The 22,440-nt window shown below is 36.9% G+C and overlaps 1 protein-coding gene across 1 annotated transcript in view; it reads left to right on the plus strand.

The window, feature by feature from the left end:
• LOC121378786 (ankyrin-2-like) overlaps positions 1-14,025 on the plus strand; it is a 42,935-nt gene extending 28,910 nt beyond the window's left edge. The window contains exons 5-6 of the mRNA XM_041507103.1: positions 9,341-9,393; positions 13,638-14,025. Of these exons, the coding sequence (XP_041363037.1) occupies positions 9,341-9,366 (26 nt within the window). The 3' untranslated portion in view covers positions 9,367-9,393; positions 13,638-14,025. The remainder of the gene's footprint in view (positions 1-9,340; positions 9,394-13,637) is intronic.
• The last annotated feature ends 8,415 nt before the right edge of the window (positions 14,026-22,440 follow it).

The raw sequence follows: 22,440 nt of genomic DNA on the forward strand, positions 1-22,440 counted from the left end.
GACTAGACGCGGGCGAATCCAGAACGGCCGTTGCCAGGGCATTCCATGTGTCCCCAAGCACCATCTCCAGACTGTGGGACCGTTACCAGCAACATGGATCAACACGTGACCTCCCTAGATCCGGTCGACCACGGGTCACTACCCCCGGGCAGGACCGCTACATCCGGGTACGCCACCTTCGGGAACGATTGACTACTGCCACCTCCACAGCCGCAGCAATACCAGGTTTGCACAGGATATCCGACCAGACCGTACGGAACCGCCTACGTGAGGTAGGAATTTGTGCCAGACGTCCAGTTCGAGGTGTCATCTTAACACCACAACACCGTCGACTCCGACTGCAGTGGTGCCAGATTCATCGACAATGGCCTCAACTGCGATGGAGACCGGTGTGGTTCAGTGACGAGTCCCGATTTCTGCTCCGACGTCATGATGGAAGATGTCGCGTGTATAGGCGTCGTGGTGAATGTTATGCGGCAAACTGCGTGCAGGAAGTGGACAGATTCGGCGGGGGTAGTGTCATGGTGTGGGCAGCCATCTCACACACTGGCAGAACTGACCTGGTCCACGTGCAGGGCAACCTGAATGCACAGGGCTACATTGACCAGATCCTCCGGCCACACATCGTTCCAGTTATGGCCAACGCCAACGCAGTGTTCCAACATGACAACGCCAGGCCTCACACAGCACGTCTCACAACGGCTTTCCTACAGAACAACAACATTAATGTCCTTCCTTGGCCATCGATATCACCGGATTTGAACCCAATTGAGCATCTATGGGACGAGTTGGACCGATGCCTCCGACAGCGACAACCACAGCCCCAGACCCTGCCCGAGCTGGCAGCAGCCTTGCAGGCCGAGTGGGCCACCATCCCCCGGGACGTCATCCGTACTCTGGTTGCTTCAATGGGCAGGCGGTGCCAGGCAGTTGTCAACACACGCGGAGGCCACACCCGGTATTGACTCCAGATGACCTTGACCTTGGTAGTGTGTCCTATCACTTACTCACAATGGACTAGAGTGAATTGTGAACAATCCTGCAACATTTGGTAATTATCGGACTCACCATTCAATAATTAAATCAATTCTCCAAATGTTACGACAATGTGGTTTTGCGTTTCTTCTTTTGAAGAGTATATATCTCAGATTGCAGAAAAACTGGTGTAATGTTTATGGTTGTTTGGAATAAAACGCTTTTAGGATTGGATGTGTATAGTGGTGTTTATCGCGTTTTGCGATGAAACTCTTCATATACACACACACACATATATATATATATACTGACGATCAAAAGATAGTATACCAATTATTTTTTGAAAGTATTAAAAACAACACAAAACACAAGTTGATGCAAATGTTATATTTTGAAAGTATAATAATTTGGTGATAAATAAACACGAGTATACTCAATAAAACCCATAAAATGATGACCACGCATAACGAAGGTGAATAAATTTGACCACAAAGAACATGTTTCAATAGTGTGTATGTCCACCATGTGCAAGTATGCAAGTATGCAAGCATAGACCCAACGTCGGACAGATTTCCATCAATGACAATAAGGTCTGTCTGCTATTGGCCACAGATACCGCCCCAAACCATCACAGATCCACCACCAAACGGTTCAGTCTCCTGAACACAGCACGGAGCTGTTCTCTCTCCTGCACGTCGATATGTCCGAGTTCTGCCATCAGCTCTGAATAACTGGAACCTGCTCTCATCAGAAAATAGTACACGTTGCCAGTTCCGATGTTGCCAACGTTGAAAGTGACATGCCCAACATAAATGTCAAAGTCAATGTTGCCTCATCAATGTCATCCCTCTGAATGGTCGATAGGCCCTGATACCATGCTGTCGTAGTCGACGAAGTACAGTGTGACGACTGATGACATGTTCAAGGCCAGTCGCTGCAGATGACGTCATAGTGAGGAATCTGTTACGTAAGTGTAAGATGCGGAGATGGCAGTCCTCGTTGGCTGTTGTGACGCGGGGTCTTCTACTTCATGGTCTGTCTGCAGTCCTGCCAGTCACGCTGTAACGCTGTATCAACCTGGTGATCATCAATTTTGTGCAATTCAGGATTCTTGCCACATGGGCATAACTCGCACCCAGCTGTCTCTCTTTCTTCAGCAGTTAGCCTTGCCATGTTCTCTGGTGTTTTACTGTTGACTGAGGCATGTTCTAAGCAATGGCACCCTTTTTTACACCCTTATGTGCAAGAGTATCATGTTTCTCGTGCAGTATAAATTTGATGAATAAACTCATTTTGCACGCGCGGCATCACCCAAACACAGCAATGTGTGACTATTCATCATTGATTGCATTATAACGAACAATACTGGAACCTATCTAACCTTCCATGAACGTGTATTGTGTTTATTTATAATAAAAATAATTGGTATACTTTCTTTTGATCGTCAGTTTATATACATACCGGTATACATATGTAATAAAATTTACTTTTCGGGTCCCAATCTGGGGACCACGGGTTCAGCTACCCCTTTCGGTTGTAGACTTTTGCTGGTACTAAGAGTCTATTAATAATTCTCTAGAAGGCTGAAAGTACTATAAACCAGACCGACTTGGCTAGCACAGAAAACCAAAACTAACAAACAAACAGATTACACATTTATTCGAGGGAGTACAAACAAATAACAAATATGTATGGTAGTCCTCTAAGATCCATATATGAATTGACTACCACTAAATAAATAAATTTACACCCACATATCCATACAAATAAATATTTATATTTAGGGACGTGTATGAATGTGTCGTGGATAATCCCGACGAAGAGAATATTCGCGGAATTAAATTTACATCTGCAGGACAGCACACACCAAATAATTAGGCTCTACACCTTACACGATTACCCATCCATGCCGGCGTACACGAACTCCTTTAAATCATATATATTGGACCGCCCCCTTCAAAGCTATTTTTAACCAAAACACCCTATTAAAGCAGTCGGTAATCCATATAATTAGGACTCACTTATTCGGAATGGGGTTACAAACCATCGACAATGACGAAGACCGCTTATTAAAATCAACGAGATCCTAATTTAATCAGGTTTAATTTATTCAGACGGGTCGTCCGTTCTCTAACTCAGCCAAAACGATTAAGCGGACAGTTCGTGCACGGTAAAAACACGGAATTATATATGGGATGATTACACCTTACACGTAACACGGTCATTGCCTGACTCGCTTTACGTAGTTAATTTATAATTTTAATAACCGAAACTTATAAGATATACATTGGTTAAACGTATGTTTAAATGGGCAGACAGCTAGGAATGGAAGCAAACATGTTTACATATATATAAAACGAAAAACAACACAGCACACAAAAACTAACCACAGAAAAACAACCCGAGCGCAAGTGGGGATGAATAACGTGCGTCGAAAAATAATCTAACTTGACCAACCTGATTGGTTGATTCAGTCAGGCCACACTCTTGCACGGACTTCTGCCGACAACATTTAAAATGGTTGCACGACACTTATTGTATTATCCCTCGTAGCAATGAGAAAATAACGTTCCTGATATTCATAAGTGAGTAGAGTTAGATCATGCTGTTAATGTAATTGGTAAGAGATATAATCAGAATCTTAACTGAATATAATAACCAAGGAAAATATGAAAAGATAGACAGACTGAAAACCAGGAACGCTACATACCCTTCCACTACATCGACTAGCTATGCCCTCGTAGCGCGGAATTTACTACATCTAGAATTGTAAGCACCGGAGAGATCATCATATTTTAAGAGGTTACCATTAATTTAGGGTTTGCTTCCAAACATAGCCTATCCCATACACACACACATCTTTTGGATTTGTAGTTCCAATACAGTTACCTCAACCTCAATCAGATTAAATGGTAACCTGACAAAAGAAAACATAACAATGATTAGACATAACATATAAAAACAAAACAAAGTAACAATACAATGACTTGCGCTTCGAGTAAAAAAAAAACAAATACGTTAAGAAACCATGTAACAGGCACATGCTTATCTACTAAAACTGTAGGAGTCTAGGACATACCTGATATTACCAGATTTTTTCAGCTAATATGTATATTACCTGTTTCACTCAGGTAATATGTATATTAGCTGAAAAAATCAGGTAATATACATATTACCTGATATATACTTCACTAATTTATACAGATTACCAGAAACGTGCAGAATGGTATTGACAAGTCTTTAGATCAATGTAGACCCAAGTTCTCAGTTCAAAGCAAGTCTTTTGATCAATGTAGTCCAAGTTCTCCTTGATTGGTCACAATACCTTTGATGTACATGTTCATTGTTAAATCATTTCATAGACAATGTTACAGTTAATCTGTATAATCCACCACTGCTGTTTTAACTAATCCTGTCTGTAGAGCACAATAAAGTTGTGCTAGGACGCAGATGGGATTAGTTGGAAAAACAATGCTTGATTTAGGCTGCTGATTTCCTTTGATTGGCTTCGTTTGATTGGTAGGTATAAATATCCTTGTAAATGGTGTTCTCTGTCCACTTTCAGTACCGGCCTCGGTGGCGTAGTGGTTAAGCCATCGGACTACAGGCTGGTAGGTACAGGGTTTGCAGCCCGGTACCGGCTCCAACCCAGAGCGAGTTCTTAAGGGCTCAATGGGTAGGTGTAAGGCCACTACACCCTCTTCTCTCTCACTAACCACTAACAAACTAACAACTAACCCACTGTCCTGGACAGGCAGCCCAGATAGCTGAGGTGTGTGCCCAGGACAGCGTGCTTGAACCTTAATTGGATATAAGCACGAAAATAAGTTGAAATCAATCAATCACTTTCAGTTATGAAGCCAATGCAATAAGACGTTGTTGACTGTGCTGTGCAATTAACACCACCCCCCCCCCCCCCCCCCCCACCTGGGGGGGATTAATTGTAACATATGGCTCGCTGCTAGAGTATCGAGTCTCGTACACCGGGTTACGTTCAACTGTGACCTTGGTGTACGGTGTCAGGATTCAAAAGAAAGGAAGGTTGAGGAAGAGGAGACGTGCGCCAGGGGGAGGCAAAACCAGCGGCTAAACCCACACCCACCACCACCATTAAGACTGTTGGTGAGTTGTTGGAAGCCACCCAGGCACCCAAGAAATCACTGCGTCAGTTTTACCTGCTTAAGAAATATGAACTACTGCAGTGTGGGGACATTCAAAAGCTCATCAGAAAGAAGCCAAACCAGGAACATCCACTGTACTTCGCTACCATCGAGGAGACCTTTGACATAATCAAGCGTGCCCACATCGCTACTGGTCATGGAGGATGAGACAAGATGATCAAGGAGATCAACAAGAAGTACGCTAACATCACCCAGGATGCTATTACCTTGTTCAAGTCCATGTGCATTGAGTGCCAGAGAAAACGGAAACGGACAACTACCAAGGGAATTGTTGTCAAACCAATCCTGTCTTAAGGACTTCAGTTCCAGAGCGCAAGTTGACCTCATTGACATGCAGTCTATGTGCCAAGGTCAACACAAATGGATCATGGTGTACCAAGACCATCTTACCAAGTTCTGCATCCTGCGTCCTCTCACTTCTAAGCGTGCATCGGAAGTAGCTTATCAGTTGCTGGACATCTACCTTCTGCTGGGAGCCCCTTCAATACTATAAAGTGACAACGGGTCCGAATTCACAGCACAAGTTATCACTGAGTTGAAGCAGATGTGGCCTGACCTCGTCATCGTTCATGGGAAGCCGAGACACCCCCAGAGTCAGGGTTCAGTGGAAAGAGCCAACTGTGACATAAAAGACATGTTGATTGCATGGATGAGTGACAATGACACACGGGACTGGACTGTTGGACTCAAGTTTGTGCAATTTCAAAAGAACTCGAGCCATCACACTGGATAGATAGATAACTATTTTAACGTGCCCATATACCACTAGGGTTTCGAACACCAACCAAGTACTTAGAGTACTGGCTCTTGATCTTGCTGACAGCGAGACTCCATGTGGCAAAGTCCCTGCCTCGGCCAGAGGCGGAGGGCCGTGCCTTGGCTGGCTGGTCACTTGGGGGGAGTGACAGCCTTCCGTTTCGCAACACCAACTTCCTTGTTCGTCTCAACGGAGTTCCCCGTGGGTGGGGGTCTCAACGGAGTCGAACGTGAAGGTACAGGAACGGGAGACGCCGGCCGGGGAGTCTCGCACATAGCAATGTTCAGCTCCTCTCCTGGCGTCGACTCGTCAGACTTCGCTTGCTGGGTTTCCTCAGCTGGCTTGTCCGGTTGCGCTAGGGGCGACGATGCAGAAGGGACCGCCGCTGGCGGTTGAGCCGCCAGCTTTGTTCCTCTCTGTGCCGCCCCTGGTGCACGTTTCCTCTTCCTCGGTCCTCTTCCCTTCTTTTGTGGAGCAGGGTCGCCGTACACCAAAGTCACGGTTGTCCGTGACCCGGTGTACGTGACGCGATACTCTATCAGCGTCCCATACGAAGCAATTAATCCCCCCAGGTGGGGGGGGGGTAACACGAGAGAGCATGGAACAGCGTCCATCTTCATCGCTAGCTCGAGTAGGAATGTGATCATACTGGAATCAAGCGTTCTCCCTTTGCTGCTCTGTTTGGTGCCAATGCGAAGGTAGGATTGACATCATCCAGCCTCCCCCAAAATGTCATTGCAAGGTTGCAAACTGAAGACAACCTCCTGTCTGCAGTATCCCATCCAAACCCAGTCGAGCAATCCAGCGAGGAAGCAGAACCTGTACCAGTCTCACCCATCTCTGTACGTCAGGAGGAAATTAGGCTGCAGAGAGAGAGTGCCAGAGATGCCCAGTTCCAGCAGGCAGAAAGAATGGTCAAACGAAGTCGCATTGTGTTTTCTAGTGTGCAAATCGGAAGCAATGTGACAGTGCCCATTCCTTCAGTTGACGGAGGACGTGCAGATCCTAGGAACATCATCGGAGTTGTGACAGAGTGCAGTGACAACGAGTTGTACACAATTGCTGTAAAAGGAGGAATATTGGATCGAAAGTACTCTAGAAACCAATTCGATGTGTGTGTACTACGACCTTGTATTCACCCGATGATGTCTGTACAGATAAGAACATTTGTTTTTGTTGTGTTTGCGGATTTAAAAACAGTATGACTAAAGATGTTGTCTTTTTGTTGAAGGACAGCAAAGCGATTTGTTACAAGTTTGTGCTTGTTTACATTAGAATTATTAGCAGTTGACGTTGCATTACGTTACCTACTCATTAATTGGATAGAATTTTGTCTCATTGGTTAAATCTCCCAGGGCAATATCACTTTTGATGGACTGGTGAGACCATCTCAGGGCAATACCACTATTTACGGACAGTCATGTGACTGGTTTTCGACCAATAACAATACAGATATACGGTATTCTCATTATGTAATAATTATTAAAACTCAGAATGCAGCTTAGATTTTACCATTATAACCATTCATTTGCTCAACTTATAACATGGTTGCAAGACATCAGAATTGTTATATTTGTTTACCCAAAATGTTTTCTGTTAACATTGGTTCACAAGGACTTATTTTGTAATTTGCCAAAAAAGATTTAATAAAGTACATGATTTTTTGAACAACATACATGTTTTGATAAAACGTTGGAAAGTTTTGGCTGCAAGCTATACCACTAAACGTTTCACTCACCGAAACAGTATTTACAGCTGATGCATGCTACATGTTTTGACCCACATGTGGTAAAGTTTACTACATAATGGCCAGTTTAGTGCTCATTTGAAGAGTAGAAATACCAGTAAAAATATACAATACAATACAAATATTACAGTAAGTACATTTTAAAATTTTGTATACAAATCAAAGTGTTTTAAAAACTTTAAAATTAATTCAGGGTGAAATTTATGATATGACTGAACAAATCTCCCAGTATGTTTTATATTTATACATTGTTACAGAGAACAGTGAACAAAGCTTCCCGTGGTGAATACATTTCTTTATGACCGTGGCCAATTACAGCATCTAAAGGATATTGAAGAATGGTGTGCCATGGGAAGAATAACCCATCTGGATGATCAGTTTTATACAAATTTGCGTCGTGAAACATACAAAATTCAGTTCACATTTCTCACATGATTTAAAATGCTTTTCTTGAAACTATTGTTAAAATAGTGATGAATTGCAAAAAATACTCCATTCGAATAAAATTAAGATTTGAAGTACCCGTACAATAATTTGTCTTAAATATGTACAATGTACCTTCTCTACAAGGTTGTGCTTATGACTGATGCCTTTTTACAAATAAGAGCCGACGTGTACCATCTAAAAATATGACATGATGCTTTCTAATTCATAATGTCAAACAACAATATTTGTCAATACACATAGACGTACAAGTACACTATGGAAATGTAAACCATCAGAGTGTGATTAATCTCTGTTTTGGGCAGTTACTTCTTTATGTTGTTGCCATCATCATCATGTGTTATTTCTGTAATCATCTCTATAACCAGGTGAGTCTGATGATGATGCTGGAGAACATTCTAGGACCCAAGCCCGGGATGTCGGCAGGACTTGTGATACTGGTGACATAGATACGTGTATCATAGGTACATGTATCATAAACAGACCAATTCTGCAGCCATTTAAGAATTGTCTGTTATTTTTTTTACGTACATTAAGGTATGAATGCAAAAAAAAATCTGCAAACTGTGTGAATCGACAAAGCCATTAATACACATACATGTATGCATAAATTTGCAGATTAATTTATTTTTTTTCATAAAAGATGAACATAAAAGAAATAACAGACAATATTTATAATTAAATTTGAAATATACTTCCAAATAATAACACTAAAAGTTCAGGTTTTATTTATTTAAAATGTTTTTGGTTCTATACAATAACTCTCAATAAGACCAAATACCAAAAATAAAGTGACGTCATCAGATATGATGTTCCCTGACAACGTTGTATTTATGTTCATCGAGAAATTAATAAACTTTCTTTGCTACGGCTGGACCAACGGGATGATGTTAAATTATGATGAATGTGACAGAAATTTTATTATTGTAACATGTTTTTGACTAACATAGCCTTTTTAATGACTGAATTTACATAGTAGGCCTACCCTCTAGATCCAGCTTTAGTTTAGCAGCCTGTTTAACTACAGCTATTGGACATTTGGCAGCCTGACCTACATTTTGGTAACCAAAAGTTAGAACCTGGTTCATTTCAAATCATAGTAACAAAAAGTCTCAGTCAATTTCAAAGCATGCAGACATTGGCCTGTTCATCTATAAATGCATATTTATAGGGGTTTTTTCATAGGATATACATTGAAAATTGTCAAACAATATTTATTCATTTTTTTCTTTACAGGTGACGATCTGGATAATTTATGTTAAGTGAAGAACAAAAGGGATTTCTATCAGGTAGATTCATTGGTGAAATGACACGATTGGTATATGATATTATGAATTATACTGAAGAACACAATATTCCAGGCTTATTATTGATTGATTTCGAAAAAGCCTTTCAGTGTTCGAGATTAACAGTATCCCAGTATCCCGGAGATACCAGAATTTAATTTTGGATACCAGACTTCAAGAACCCAGTATCCCACCGGGATACCATATAAGGTTCTTGGGTTTTTTAATCCTGCATTTATTTTTTGCTGAAACAGTGAAAGTCGTCATTTACTGGTGAAGTTAAGTAACAGTATCTTTGAGCTCTTACTCAGTCTAATGCTATGCCGTAACAATATCTCCCCCAACTCGTACTCAGTATATAATGCTGGGAATAGATAAATCGCTATTGTTCTTGTTGGATGTTTCCTCCCTTCAAATTTTATTTGAGATATTGATCGATTCCACATCTGCAGAAAATTGATACAGGTAGGTTTATCGTTAGTAATGCCAGAAACACTTATTGATTACTGCTAAATATTAATTTATGTCAATATTACGCAAAAATAGATGCAGCAAATATTTTTGCCAATTCCGTTTGATTGCGAATTTCACGAAATCTGCGATTTTGATTGCGGTGTAGCAATAGATTGGGAACGAGAACGGTGTCGTCCAAATTTGTTATGATGTTATTTATGAATTTCATTTAAGTGGGATACTAAATTCTCAGGTGGGATACCAGATTTTGAATTGTTAGTATCCAACTGGGATACTGCCCAAAACTTTTAATCTCGAACACTGCCTTTGACTCGGTAAACTGAGATTTTATTCACAAAATACTAAATGTTTTTTGGTTTTGGAAGATCGATTCAGAAATGGGTTTACTTATTTCAGCGAGATAGCCAATCTAGTGTCCTTGTAAATGGATTTGCTTCATCTTTTTTTAACCTAGGAAGAGGGTGTAGGGTGTCTCCATATGTTTTCCTTCTTTGTTCAGAAATATTAGCCAGACTATTAAAAAAACAATAATAATATAAAAGGAATAAAACTTGGTGACATTGAATATTTATTTACTCAATTTGTAGATGATACAACAGTAATATTAGATGGAACGGAGAAAAGCTTATATGCTATTCTGAATACTTTAACATTTTATTCTAGGTTTTCAGGCCTTAAAGTGAATGTGGAGAAAACTAAATTGATTTGGATAGGATAAAAAAAACCGCAGTCGTTATAAATTATGTAAAGAATGGAAACTTGGTTGGACAGGCCAGTTTAATTTATTGGGAATTAAGTTTGATGTCGATTTAGAAAATATAGTTAAAATTAATTATACTGATAAAGTGAAAGCTATTGAGTTTTTAATGAATATTTGGTCAAGTAGAACTTTAGCACCATTAGGAAGAAACACTGTTGTAAAATCCTTATTTATGGCAAAACTAAATCATTTATTTTCGGCCATTCCAAACCTAACTACTAATTTAATACTAGAATTTCAAAAGAAACGTTTAAAATTTATATGGAAAGGAAAGCCAGATAAGGTCAAACGTGTACAAATGAATTACAACATTAGAGATGGAGGTATTAAAGTTCCCAATGTCCAAATGTTTATTATGGCACAAAAGATTACTTGGATCAAAAAACTATGTACAGTTCTAATTTGAAATGGAAATTGTTGACACTAAAAGAGATTGATAAGTTGACCATATAATGGAATTTGATCCAGATTATATTGAAAAGAATATTGTGCCAACAGTAAAATAATAACTTCTGGAAAGACACTTTATTGGCTTGGTTGGCATACCTCAAAACATGTAAGAACAAACGCAGTAGTGACAGTGACATACAGTCTCAATATATTTGGTATAATGATGACATTAAAATAAATAATAACTCAGTATTTTATAGAGACTGGTATGAAGGAAGGGTTAGGTATATAAATTACTTAATAGATGACAATGTTAAATTTTATACAACAATTTATTACAATATACAATGTTAAAATTAATTTTATACATTATTACGGTATAGTATTTTAAGTGCAGTCAAGCGGTATTGCAAGATGCATAAAATAAAACAATTCAAAATAAAACTAAAAAAAACCATTCTTCCTTACAATAATTCTAAACTCAACATAAACTGCAAAGGCAGTAAAAATTATTATAATATATTGCTTGGATCAAAATTTCAGAAAAATAGATACAATTTAAAATGGGAAATTGAGCTAAACTGTCATTATCAAGAATACGATTGGAAACTTATAAATGCAATGCCGTTTCGCTGCATGCATGGACAACACAGAATTAAGATGGTTTCAATACAAAATTATCCACAAAATATTACCAGATAACCGTTTTTTACATACTGGGTACTATAAGATATATTGAGTCTCCACTTTGTTCTTTTTGTAAAGATGTAATATCAACATTAATTAATTTATTTTTTGACTGTAGTAAAATTAATCCCATTTGAAAAGGGTTGACAGAATGGGTCCTTGAAAAAACAGGTATATCAATAAATTTTACAAAAGAAAATGTAATTTTGGGTTTTAGAACAAGTAACAATGATCCAATTATTTTTAATTATATTATTAACTAAGCAGATTATATTTAAGAGTCACTTGAAAAGTTATACATGTATTCCAAATATGGAATGGATTAAAAAAGAATTAGATATATATTATAATATTACAAAAAGTGTAGCCTTTTCAAAGTGTGAATATGATAAATTTGTTACATTTTGGTCAGTGTGTCACAATTTATTTAAGGAATAAATTTAATTCTTATTTTTTATTTATTATTTTAAAAAAAAAATATTTAATATTTTTTACTTTATTTTTTATTAAATATTCAGTTTCATATAACATTGCTCTTGTAGTAAGAATTGTATCTTGATGTTACTATATATTTTTGTTGAATATATGTATGTATGTATGTATGTAAATGTTTATGATATGTATGTATGGTTATGTAAACAAAAATGGTCAAAGAAAAACAAAAAAGAAGATTTGGAACATCTAAATGCAGTAGTAAATTTTGTGAAGTCTGTAGGACGAATATATACTCCATTTGGAGTTGGAACAGGATTTAGGGTCAGAGAAAGATATGTTATGGCAGCCCGTCTTGTGATAGCTAATGATCTAGACTGTAAGCTAGACCATTTAAACATAGTTGATTTCCTGTTGTACAGTCATATCCACTTTATTGCTTAGCCCCGGTGCATGTCAAATTTATGCTAATATCAGGTGTAACCGATTATCCATTAGAGCCCCTTTTCCAGATTATAACCAACAGTAAACTTTACAAATGTCTTGTGGACAGTGGATCTTACTCTTAACACTGCAGAACAAACACTGCATTTGCAATAATAAAGAATACTAGTATCTGTATATATTTAATTTGTTTATACATGTATTTTACAATAATAGGTTGAGGTTGGAAATGTGTATGTGGGTATAAGTACATGTACACGTCATTACATTTGTGATAACGGGTTGAGTTATGTACTTGCGTGTACATGTACTTGTAAAATAAGGCATTTTTACTGGTGCAGTAAAATATCTGTTATCCAATAAAAGATCCCTTGCTGCAAATGGAAAACTATAATACCAAGTGATCCTATATTTCTTTCTACCATACCGTTTTAGACAGTGCATCCATTCGCCAAATATGATACTGCCATGTTTGCAAAATCTGAAATTTTCCTTCAAATCTAGAATATAATTGACCAGGAATCCACTCTTTAGGTTCTTTATCACTTTCAGCGTTGTTGAGTCTGTATTCAGTGCATTGAAATGAGAATTTTCAGTATTTTATCTTAAAGCCACTATAAAATATGTTTGGCTATTACAGGTTTTTATCATTAACTTCAACATTTGCCAAATGATTGGGTGAATCCCATGTGTTTCTGGTTGTCCTGCTGTTTTATGCAAAACCAAAAAGTAGGTACCTCAGATGAGACACTAGGGTCATTGGTTGTGAAGTCAAAACTACCATGGGGACTAAATACCTTTGACTAAATACCTATTAAGCTGTTCTTTTGTTCCATCATTGCACCAACCTGGTTTCAGAAAGGTTGGAGAACACTGCACGTCTCATTATTGTTATCTTGTTCTGCCAAAAACTCTGGTTCATTTCTGCACTTACACAAAAGATTTCCTTCTACATGCAGGTCCTGGTATTACATCTGATTCCAAAGGGTCTGTATTCATCTTATTCTCCCAATAACTCTTGTTCATTTTTGTCCTTACTAAGATTTCTTTCTCCATCCAGGTACTGGTCTTACATCGGACTCCATATTGAACATCAAGTTTGTGTAGGCCATAACCAAGGTAGAAACAAGAAAAGGGATCCCAAATGTTCTATCGTTATTCCAACAGAAGAACAAATCAACAATGGCAACCAGTTTTGTGTAGAAAATTTAGGAAAACGAGGTTATGATGGTCTCCTAGATTATTTACTTTACTGAAGTCACTTGATGCATGTAAAACATAAATGTATATTTTAATAATAGCCTACCAGCAAAAACTTGCAAGTTAATTATTAACCTTGACCTTAAATACGAACTGCATTTAAATTAAAGTGCCAAGTACAATTTCCTTTTTTATTATTATTATTATTATTATTATTTTTTTTTTTTTATTATTATTATTATTTTGGTGAGAAAACAGAATGTGTATAATAATCTTTATTATTAATTTTTTTTTTTTTTTATTAATATCTAAAATATCTTATGGTATAAATAGTACAAAAAAGGTTCTATTTATAATTGAGTTAAAATTAATTCTATACTTTAAAAAAAATTATGAACTTAGTTGAGATATCTCACCTGCGGTACTCACAAGGTTCATATTACTATTTTTACTTAATAAATATGGATACATTTGATGTCAGAATGAATGCATGAAACAGTTACAAAAACATATGGTTTAAATAATGCACATGTATATAAATAAGTTTTAATAATTTTTGTAATTTTAAGGTTTTTTTATTCCCTCCTCTGTGGTTTTAAGAGAATGTTGTCGATAAATCCCAGTAGTGGGAAATTAGGTGATAGCATCACTTCAGCTTTGATTTTGTACAAAACTTATTACAGATTATACAGCATTTTTTTTTCTCAATAATTACAGGAAGGCAGAATTTTTGGGCAAAATACAGGAAAATATCAACTATCTTACAGTAAAAAATTTCACAGGGTAGCCCTGTATCTGAGTTTTCAGTTCAAATGACAGTATAGTGCGAGCCCAATATGCACTGCACCGACACTGGATATTGGTACTGTCATATCTATAATCTTGCTACATATCTTGGCAATACGATTGAACTATGGTCAAATTGTTTTAACCTAATATAATTGCAACCTTTCCACTGTTATACGATTTACTCCATTCTGATTGGACGACTTCGTAGAAAAACTAAATGTTATCCTTTGATAAACCTCAGAAAATGACGTCCACTGGGATGTCCGTATGTAAAACAGATCATGGTAAGGACATTAGAAACTGATTTATGTGTATTTTAATTAAATATGGTGTGTTTAGGCAGGTGTGCATGAATCTTAGTAGAGGATGAAGGCTAGCTTAAGACATGCTCCCACGGAAAATGTATTGAAAAAAGAAGAAAATTTTCTTAAGTGGGAAAAGAGTTCAACCCCTGAAACATACCCATTGCACATGCTTCTCCTGTGTTTGTAAATATATAAGGACTGTTTGTCTTTATTGTGAATTTAGTGATGTATAACTGTCACAAACTATATAAAATCGCGTAACATAGCAAAGCGATTTTATACCAAAAACCTCAACTGCCTAGATCACATTGGATTACACAACTCAACTGGACTGTTGCATCACTAGCCATGACCTTTTCGCAGTATACAACTGCCGTTGGGCCGACTAAAAATCAGTTGCAGACAACTGGTTGTTTAATACTCTACACAACACGACTCAACTCGACAGTTGACTTGTGTCGCATCGTATAATGTGATCTAGGCTGTACGTAAAACAGGTCACTGGGAAAAACTGTACATTTATGAATAATGGGTATTTTTAACTAAACAAGTTGTGATGTTTGTAATTATAAAAATTGTTTGTCATTTTGTTGTGAATTAAACAATTTGTCGATGTATAAGTCACAAATTTATATCTGTATATCACAAATCAATAACAAACAATTCTATATAACAAAGTTATAACTGATAATAAAGCATTTACAGATCTATAGTAAGACTTTTAGCAAACAAATATGCCAACAGTTAATTCTGAGAATGTAAAAAATAACCGGTATATCGGTTCGCCATACAGTTACAATTTAAATTTTGAATAAAAGAAATGTGTTGTTATGCATAATGTGTTCTACAACTGTAAAGTTATTTTACTCCCAACAGTAAGTCATTAATAAAATACAAAATTTTAATAATTATTTTCTCTACTTGTGCTAGCATGATTTGTCATTGGGACAGTACCAATATCTGTTGTTGGTCCCACACAGTGATGTGAATGAATGATTGAATGTTTAACGACATCCCAGCACCAAAATACAGATTGGCCATTGGGTGTCGAAGAAAGGTACACAGTGATATGGCCTAGCATAAACTAAGACAGGGCTAGCTCTGGGTGGTTAATTTCGCCAAATTATCTCAAAATGTAAAACCTATAGCTGTTTTCTAACAAAATATCAACTATTACACATAATTTGTTTGCCAAATTAAAATATAATTTGCCAGTTCTTAAAATTCGCAGTTGGCGAATTTGGTGAATGGCAGAGTTAGCCCTGTAAGATAAGTATAGTATGGGACTAGATTGCTTCAAACACTTGTATATATGTAGTGCTACTAGTACAAACAATAATTGACGTGCAAGCAAATGAGTATTCAGATCATATAGATGCCATGAATTACCAAATGCTTGATTAGGTTATCAAACTAACAGCAACTATTGCACATATTTTTTAAATGTGTTTATTTACAAATATTGCTGTCTGCAAGGTCAACTTTTAGGTAATCCTGGCACTAGTACTAAACACATTTTTTTTTAGAGAGAAGTTGGGAAGTAGCCCACTAATAAAGTTCTTACCTGATGTGCAGTCGGGTCTAGGATTGATTCCCATCGGTGGACTAATTGAGGTATTTCTTATTGTAACTAGTGCTCCACAACTGGTATAGCAGAGGCTGTAGTATGTGCTGTCCTGTCTGTGGGATGATGCATATAAAAGATTTCTTGCTACTAATGAGAAAAATATAGCGGGTTTCCTCTGTACATGTATATCACAATTACCAAATATTTGACATCTAATAGCCGATGATTAATAAATCAATGTGCCCTAGTGGTGTCGTTAAGCAAGACATTTTAGAGATTTATTGTTATTCAAGTAGTTCTAAATGTAAATACAGTCAGACCTCGTTACAACAACCGTCATTACGACGACATTTACACATGTACACCATCCGACCACAAATTGTCGGGAACGAACATGCACCAATGTCATTCTGTTCATTACACCGGAATTCACACCTGATACCGACAGCAAATTAGGAACAAATGTGCACCCAATGTCTAAAGATGCCTCTTTACAACGACATTACCTAATCACAGATGCAGTAGTATGTTGGTAGTACACATAGCCATTTGGCATCCTCATCTCGCAGCGAGCCGACAGTGTCACATGATGTCTGAGTTACCGATGTCGGCTAACTCTGTGTATTGCTTTTGAACATAAGCCTATTGTCATTCATTTAAAGGATTAACTTTGAACAATCCAGTCTGCTAGTTTTATGACATTTACAAATACTAGTTTTATGACGTTTTGTACCAATCGATTAGATTGACTGTGAATGCGCTTTGATTAATAATAATATACTTAGTATTTTATGATGGTCTGTGATCCGTCCCTGTCGGTGGGATCATTGGGCTATATCTCATTCCAGCCAGTGCACGACGAAAAAAGGTATATTAAATGCCATGGTATATGTTATTCTATCTGTGGGATGGTGCATATAAATGACCACTTGCTACTATTGACACCCAATAGCTGATGATTAATAAATCGATATAACAACAATTTTGATATAATGACAAAGTGACCCAGGGACGAACGTGGTTGTTGTAACAAGGTCTGACTGTATACAAGTCCGGTTGTTATTTTGAAAATCTATTAATTAAAGGAGAATTCAAGTCAAATGTGAGCCTTATGTGTTAGATGCATACCCAGACCACCAACGCATACTGACACTTTAAGAAATGAAAAACACGTAATTTTAAAAGTAATTTTAAAAAACATGATTATTCCTGCTAACTGGGCCGCCATTTTGTTTCTTTTTCGTGGCATCTGGTACTCTAGCTTGTAAGGAAGTGACGTCAGCCCCATCCACCTCCTATATGTACAGTGTAAACAAACGACATAATTTACAAGGTGCATAACTTTGATCAACCTGACTTGTAAAACAACATAAATGACTTGATAATATAATACACTATTTAACTAAATATATTTCAGTTTGCATTAACAGAACGAAATTGGGTTATAGTATTTTTCTCTCTCAAAAAAAATCCAATTATAGGCCTATTGGTAGGCTACATTGGAGCGAAAACAACCACCCATGAAACCCAAGTGATAATTTTCTTTTCTTTGGTCAGTTCTTTGATTTTAGATGGGGAAAGTCTACTTGTTCAAGAGTTTTACAGAATTCTTTACAGTAATAAAGCATGATGGCTGATAATGTCCATTACCATTTTAGGGGTGGCAAGGTATTTCTCTGTGATGTTAATAATACTGGTACATATTTTTGTGTCTAGACAGCAGTAATTAATTGCCTTGTCTGGTTACCTACCAGATATACTCCTGCCAATCAGGAATCACTGGTGGAGGCAATTAAAAAGAATAGACTAATTAACTAAGAAAACACTGTTTATCATTTCAGTATGTAGGTTAATGCATAGACAAAACATGATAGTTATTTTGACTTATGACAATGGTGGTTTATTTTGTAATAATTAAATGTCAGTTACATTCATTACCCAATAACGTCATCCCATTGGTCCAGACATAGCAACGGCAGTTTGTTCATTTCTCGATGAATTTAAAAATTATGTCATCAGGGAATGTCATATCTGATGACTTCATTTTGTATGGGCAAGTTATCTTATTGAGCGTTATTGTTTATGGACCAAAAATAATTCAAAATAAAGTATGAACATTTAGTGTTATTATTAGCAAGTATGATTCTAATTTAATTATAAGTATTGTCTGTTATTTCTTTTACGTTCATCTGGGTATGAACCAAAACAATTAGAATCTGCAAACTTATGTCAGAACGCTATTCACACAGTTGTTCTTACCCTGATGAACGTAAAGGAAATAGCAAATAATCCTAAATTGAAAAATAATATATACTTATTGCTGGCTTACTGGGATGGATATTATTACAGAACATTACAATGCACGCCCGTTTCATCATCTCACACAAATCACGTACGTTTGTTTCTTCAGTTCTAAGACTAATTCCTGACATCATGTCTTGAGTAGTATGTAACCACTGGCTCGCCAGAGGGCATATATTCACTGGGATGGAATAAAATGGCTGCACCCATTATATATAATATCCGTCGCATTTAACCATTTTATTAATTAAATATACCAATATACTTGTTGATATTAAGCAATAATGTGCATTATATGTCGTTCAATATGCCTACCAATCCAAAAGGCTTGCTTAAGCATTTCTTTAAGCCTTGCAGATAACTAATTCTGTTCTTTTTCTTTTTAATTATGATGTGAGTTGTAAAGGAACCAGTTGTTGTGCAAATTAATATGATTGAACTTGCGGATTTTTACCGGAATTCCTGTCCTTTACCTTTGATGACCATCTTACATTTTACATTAATTTTCATGTACTATTAAAATGTTATTTTAGAAGTGTTATAGGATAAATACAATTCGCTACCCATGTTTTTTAATACGTAAAATATCAACCTCATCTAGTTAATCAGTATTTGTCTCGGTAGAGCCTCGACAAATATCGATCAACAGACTTGGTTCATATTTTTCATATTAAAAAACATTTCTGATGAATCCTCTATTTCTGCACCTGTGATTTCATTATTGACATTCAGTTAAGGTTTTTTTTCGGTCAGTACCTTTTCTTTGTAAAAATATTTATATGAACACAATGAACTACAGTTAGCATGCATAATATATTTTATTTTACTAAAGCATCTGTTTTTTAAGGAACATATACTGTCAGACTGATACTTGCATTGTTATATAAAGACCGGCCTCGGTGGCGTCGTGGCAGGCCATCGGTCTACAGGCTGGTAGGTACTGGGTTCGGATCCCAGTCGAGGCATGGGATTTTTAATCCAGATACCGACTCCAAACCCTGAGTGAGTGCTCCGCAAGGCTCAATGGGTAGGTGTAAACCACTTGCACCGACCAGTGATCCATAACTGGTTCAACAAAGGCCATGATTTGTGCTATCCTGCCTGTGGGAAGCGCAAATAAAAGATCCCTTGCTGCCAATCGGAAGAGTAGCCCATGTAGTGGTGACAGCGGGTTTCCTCTCAAAATCTTTGTGGTCCTTAACCATATGTCTGACGCCGTAAATAAAATGTGTTGAGTGCGTCGTTAAATAAAACACTTCTTTGAACATAATGATCATAGCATATACATAATATAACTATGTCATTTCATTTGTTATTTTAAGAGTACCATAGTTTGCTTTTAATTGAAAAAGATACTTGACACTAAAATTAGCTTTACTGGTCTAATAGTAATTAACCAGTGGAGCTAATTTTAATTAGATTGGACACTTAAGTTTTTGAAACAACATATTTACTAAAAAAAAATGGCATTTTAGTATTTAGACAATTAATTTTAACTCGGAGACCCGGTATGTGACATTTTTGCCTTATTTTTGCCATATGTATTTAAGAAACTTACTTTTGTGGTTATATCAAACGTGCCATATACTTAACAGTGATTTGGACATGTTACGGTTTCTTTTTCATTGAAGCATGTATGAATCGTACATAATTATGTATTATATAGCACAGTAGTTGTGATAACTGAGACTAGGTTTGTGTGTTATGTTACATCAGTTGAGATATATCAATCTAAATGTCCAGTTACACATTAGGTGCATTGGTCATAATTTTATATATTTTTATATTAAATTTTAATACCATACATGATGCATGTATATTTAACACATATTTTAAGAGTATTTTATTGTGAAACAAGTGCTCAGTGAATTGGCTTTTGCTAATATTTGCTCACTGTATAGATTATTTTGGGTTATTTTTTAATCGGATATCAATAAAACAACTTAGATTTTCTTAAACTGTGTTTTGTTATTCATTTTTATTTGGTCGTCAGTATTGAAACAGGACAGCACATAGTATGGCCTTTCAAGCCTTTGATATAAGGTTTCCTTACACACCCACCCGTTGGTTAACATAGTTTATTATTTTTTATAACACACACTGTTAACAAATATACTGAATGTGTGATAACAGTTTAGAGACTGGTTGCCCTTACTTGATGACTAGGTCGCCAATGCCATACCATCCAATGAAAAAAGGTATGATTAAAATCAATCACTCTGATGTACAAATTAACCTGAAATTGACACGTCTGTTAACCACATGAGCTAGGTTTTAGTTGGAAAAAGCATTTAAATTTATTTTAAAACTTTTTTTTAAAGATTTGTAAGAAATGGATATTACATCTGTGTTCATTAGATGCCATTTATCTGATGACTTAAAAAATTAAAACTTATCCAATTCACTTTCACTCGTTAATATATGTTTTAAAACAACTTAAGATAATGGTATCCAACAACCACTCATGTAGTATTCTCTATATATCATTACTGTTTATGAAGCACATAGTGTTCATTAGTAGGCCATGTTTCGTGACTATTACTGCCACCTACATTTCATGCTTACAATTATACACCTCGGTAAATACAACCACCAGCTTTTCTCAAACAACCTCCTCGTTCTTTCAAAGATAAAGCCCACTATTGACCATGTACAGTTTTGTTGTCCACACCAGTACAACAGTTGAGTTGTTCCACTCGTGAGGTGGGATTTAGTTCAGTCAGTTGTGTGCTCGCAGAATTGAACCACCTTGATGGATCCATTCAACTCGTTGGGTTTCTCTCGTTCCAACCAGTGCACCACAACTGGTCAAAGACTGTGGTATGTGCTTTCCTGTCTGTGGATGGAGACAGTGCATATAAAAAGATACCTTGCTATTGATGGAAACATATAGCGGGTTTCCTCTGATGACTACGTGTCAGAATTACCAAATGTTTGTCATCCAATAGCCAATGTGCTCTAGTGGTGTTGTTAAACGAAACAGACTTTAACTTTTTATTCCACTCATGAACTTGCTAATTTATCCATTGATTGGCATTGACTATGGACAAATCCATAATGCATGTGATCACAATAAATAAACAGTTGGTCAACCTGTCCATATAGCCATGGAGAGGAATTTTTACCCACTACATTTTCCCATTAGTAGCAAGGGATCTTATGTGCACCATCTCACAGACAGGATAGCACGGCCTATGATAGACCAGTTGTGGTGCACTGGCTGGAGTGAGAAATAGCCCAATGGGCCCACCAACTGGGATCGATCCTAGACCGACTGCACATCAAGTGAGAGCTTTTACCACTAGGCTAAGTACTGCTACTTTTCATGGCCGAGGTCTTGGTTTGCATGCATTTTATCGATACTTGTTGGTGCAGATTCAAAATTTTTAATAGGATACAACAAAGGTTGTGAGAGTTGAAGAGGTGGTGCAGACTTGAATGGTTGATTTGCTTTATTTCACGACACTACTGGAGCACATTGATTAATGAATCGTTGGCTGTTGGATGTCAAAACATTTGGTAAATCTGACATGCAATCAAGGAATCTTTTATATGCACTTTCCCACAGCTGGCTAGAATGAGAAAAACTCAGTTGGTTGAATGGATCCACCGAGGTGGTTCAATCCTGTGATGCAAGCACCTCAAGCAAGAACTCTCAATGACTGAGCTCAATCCCGGCCCCAGACTAGATAGTTGGTTTT

This window comes from Gigantopelta aegis, chromosome 8, assembly GCF_016097555.1.
Source record: "Gigantopelta aegis isolate Gae_Host chromosome 8, Gae_host_genome, whole genome shotgun sequence".
NCBI lineage: Eukaryota > Metazoa > Mollusca > Gastropoda > Neomphalida > Peltospiridae > Gigantopelta > Gigantopelta aegis.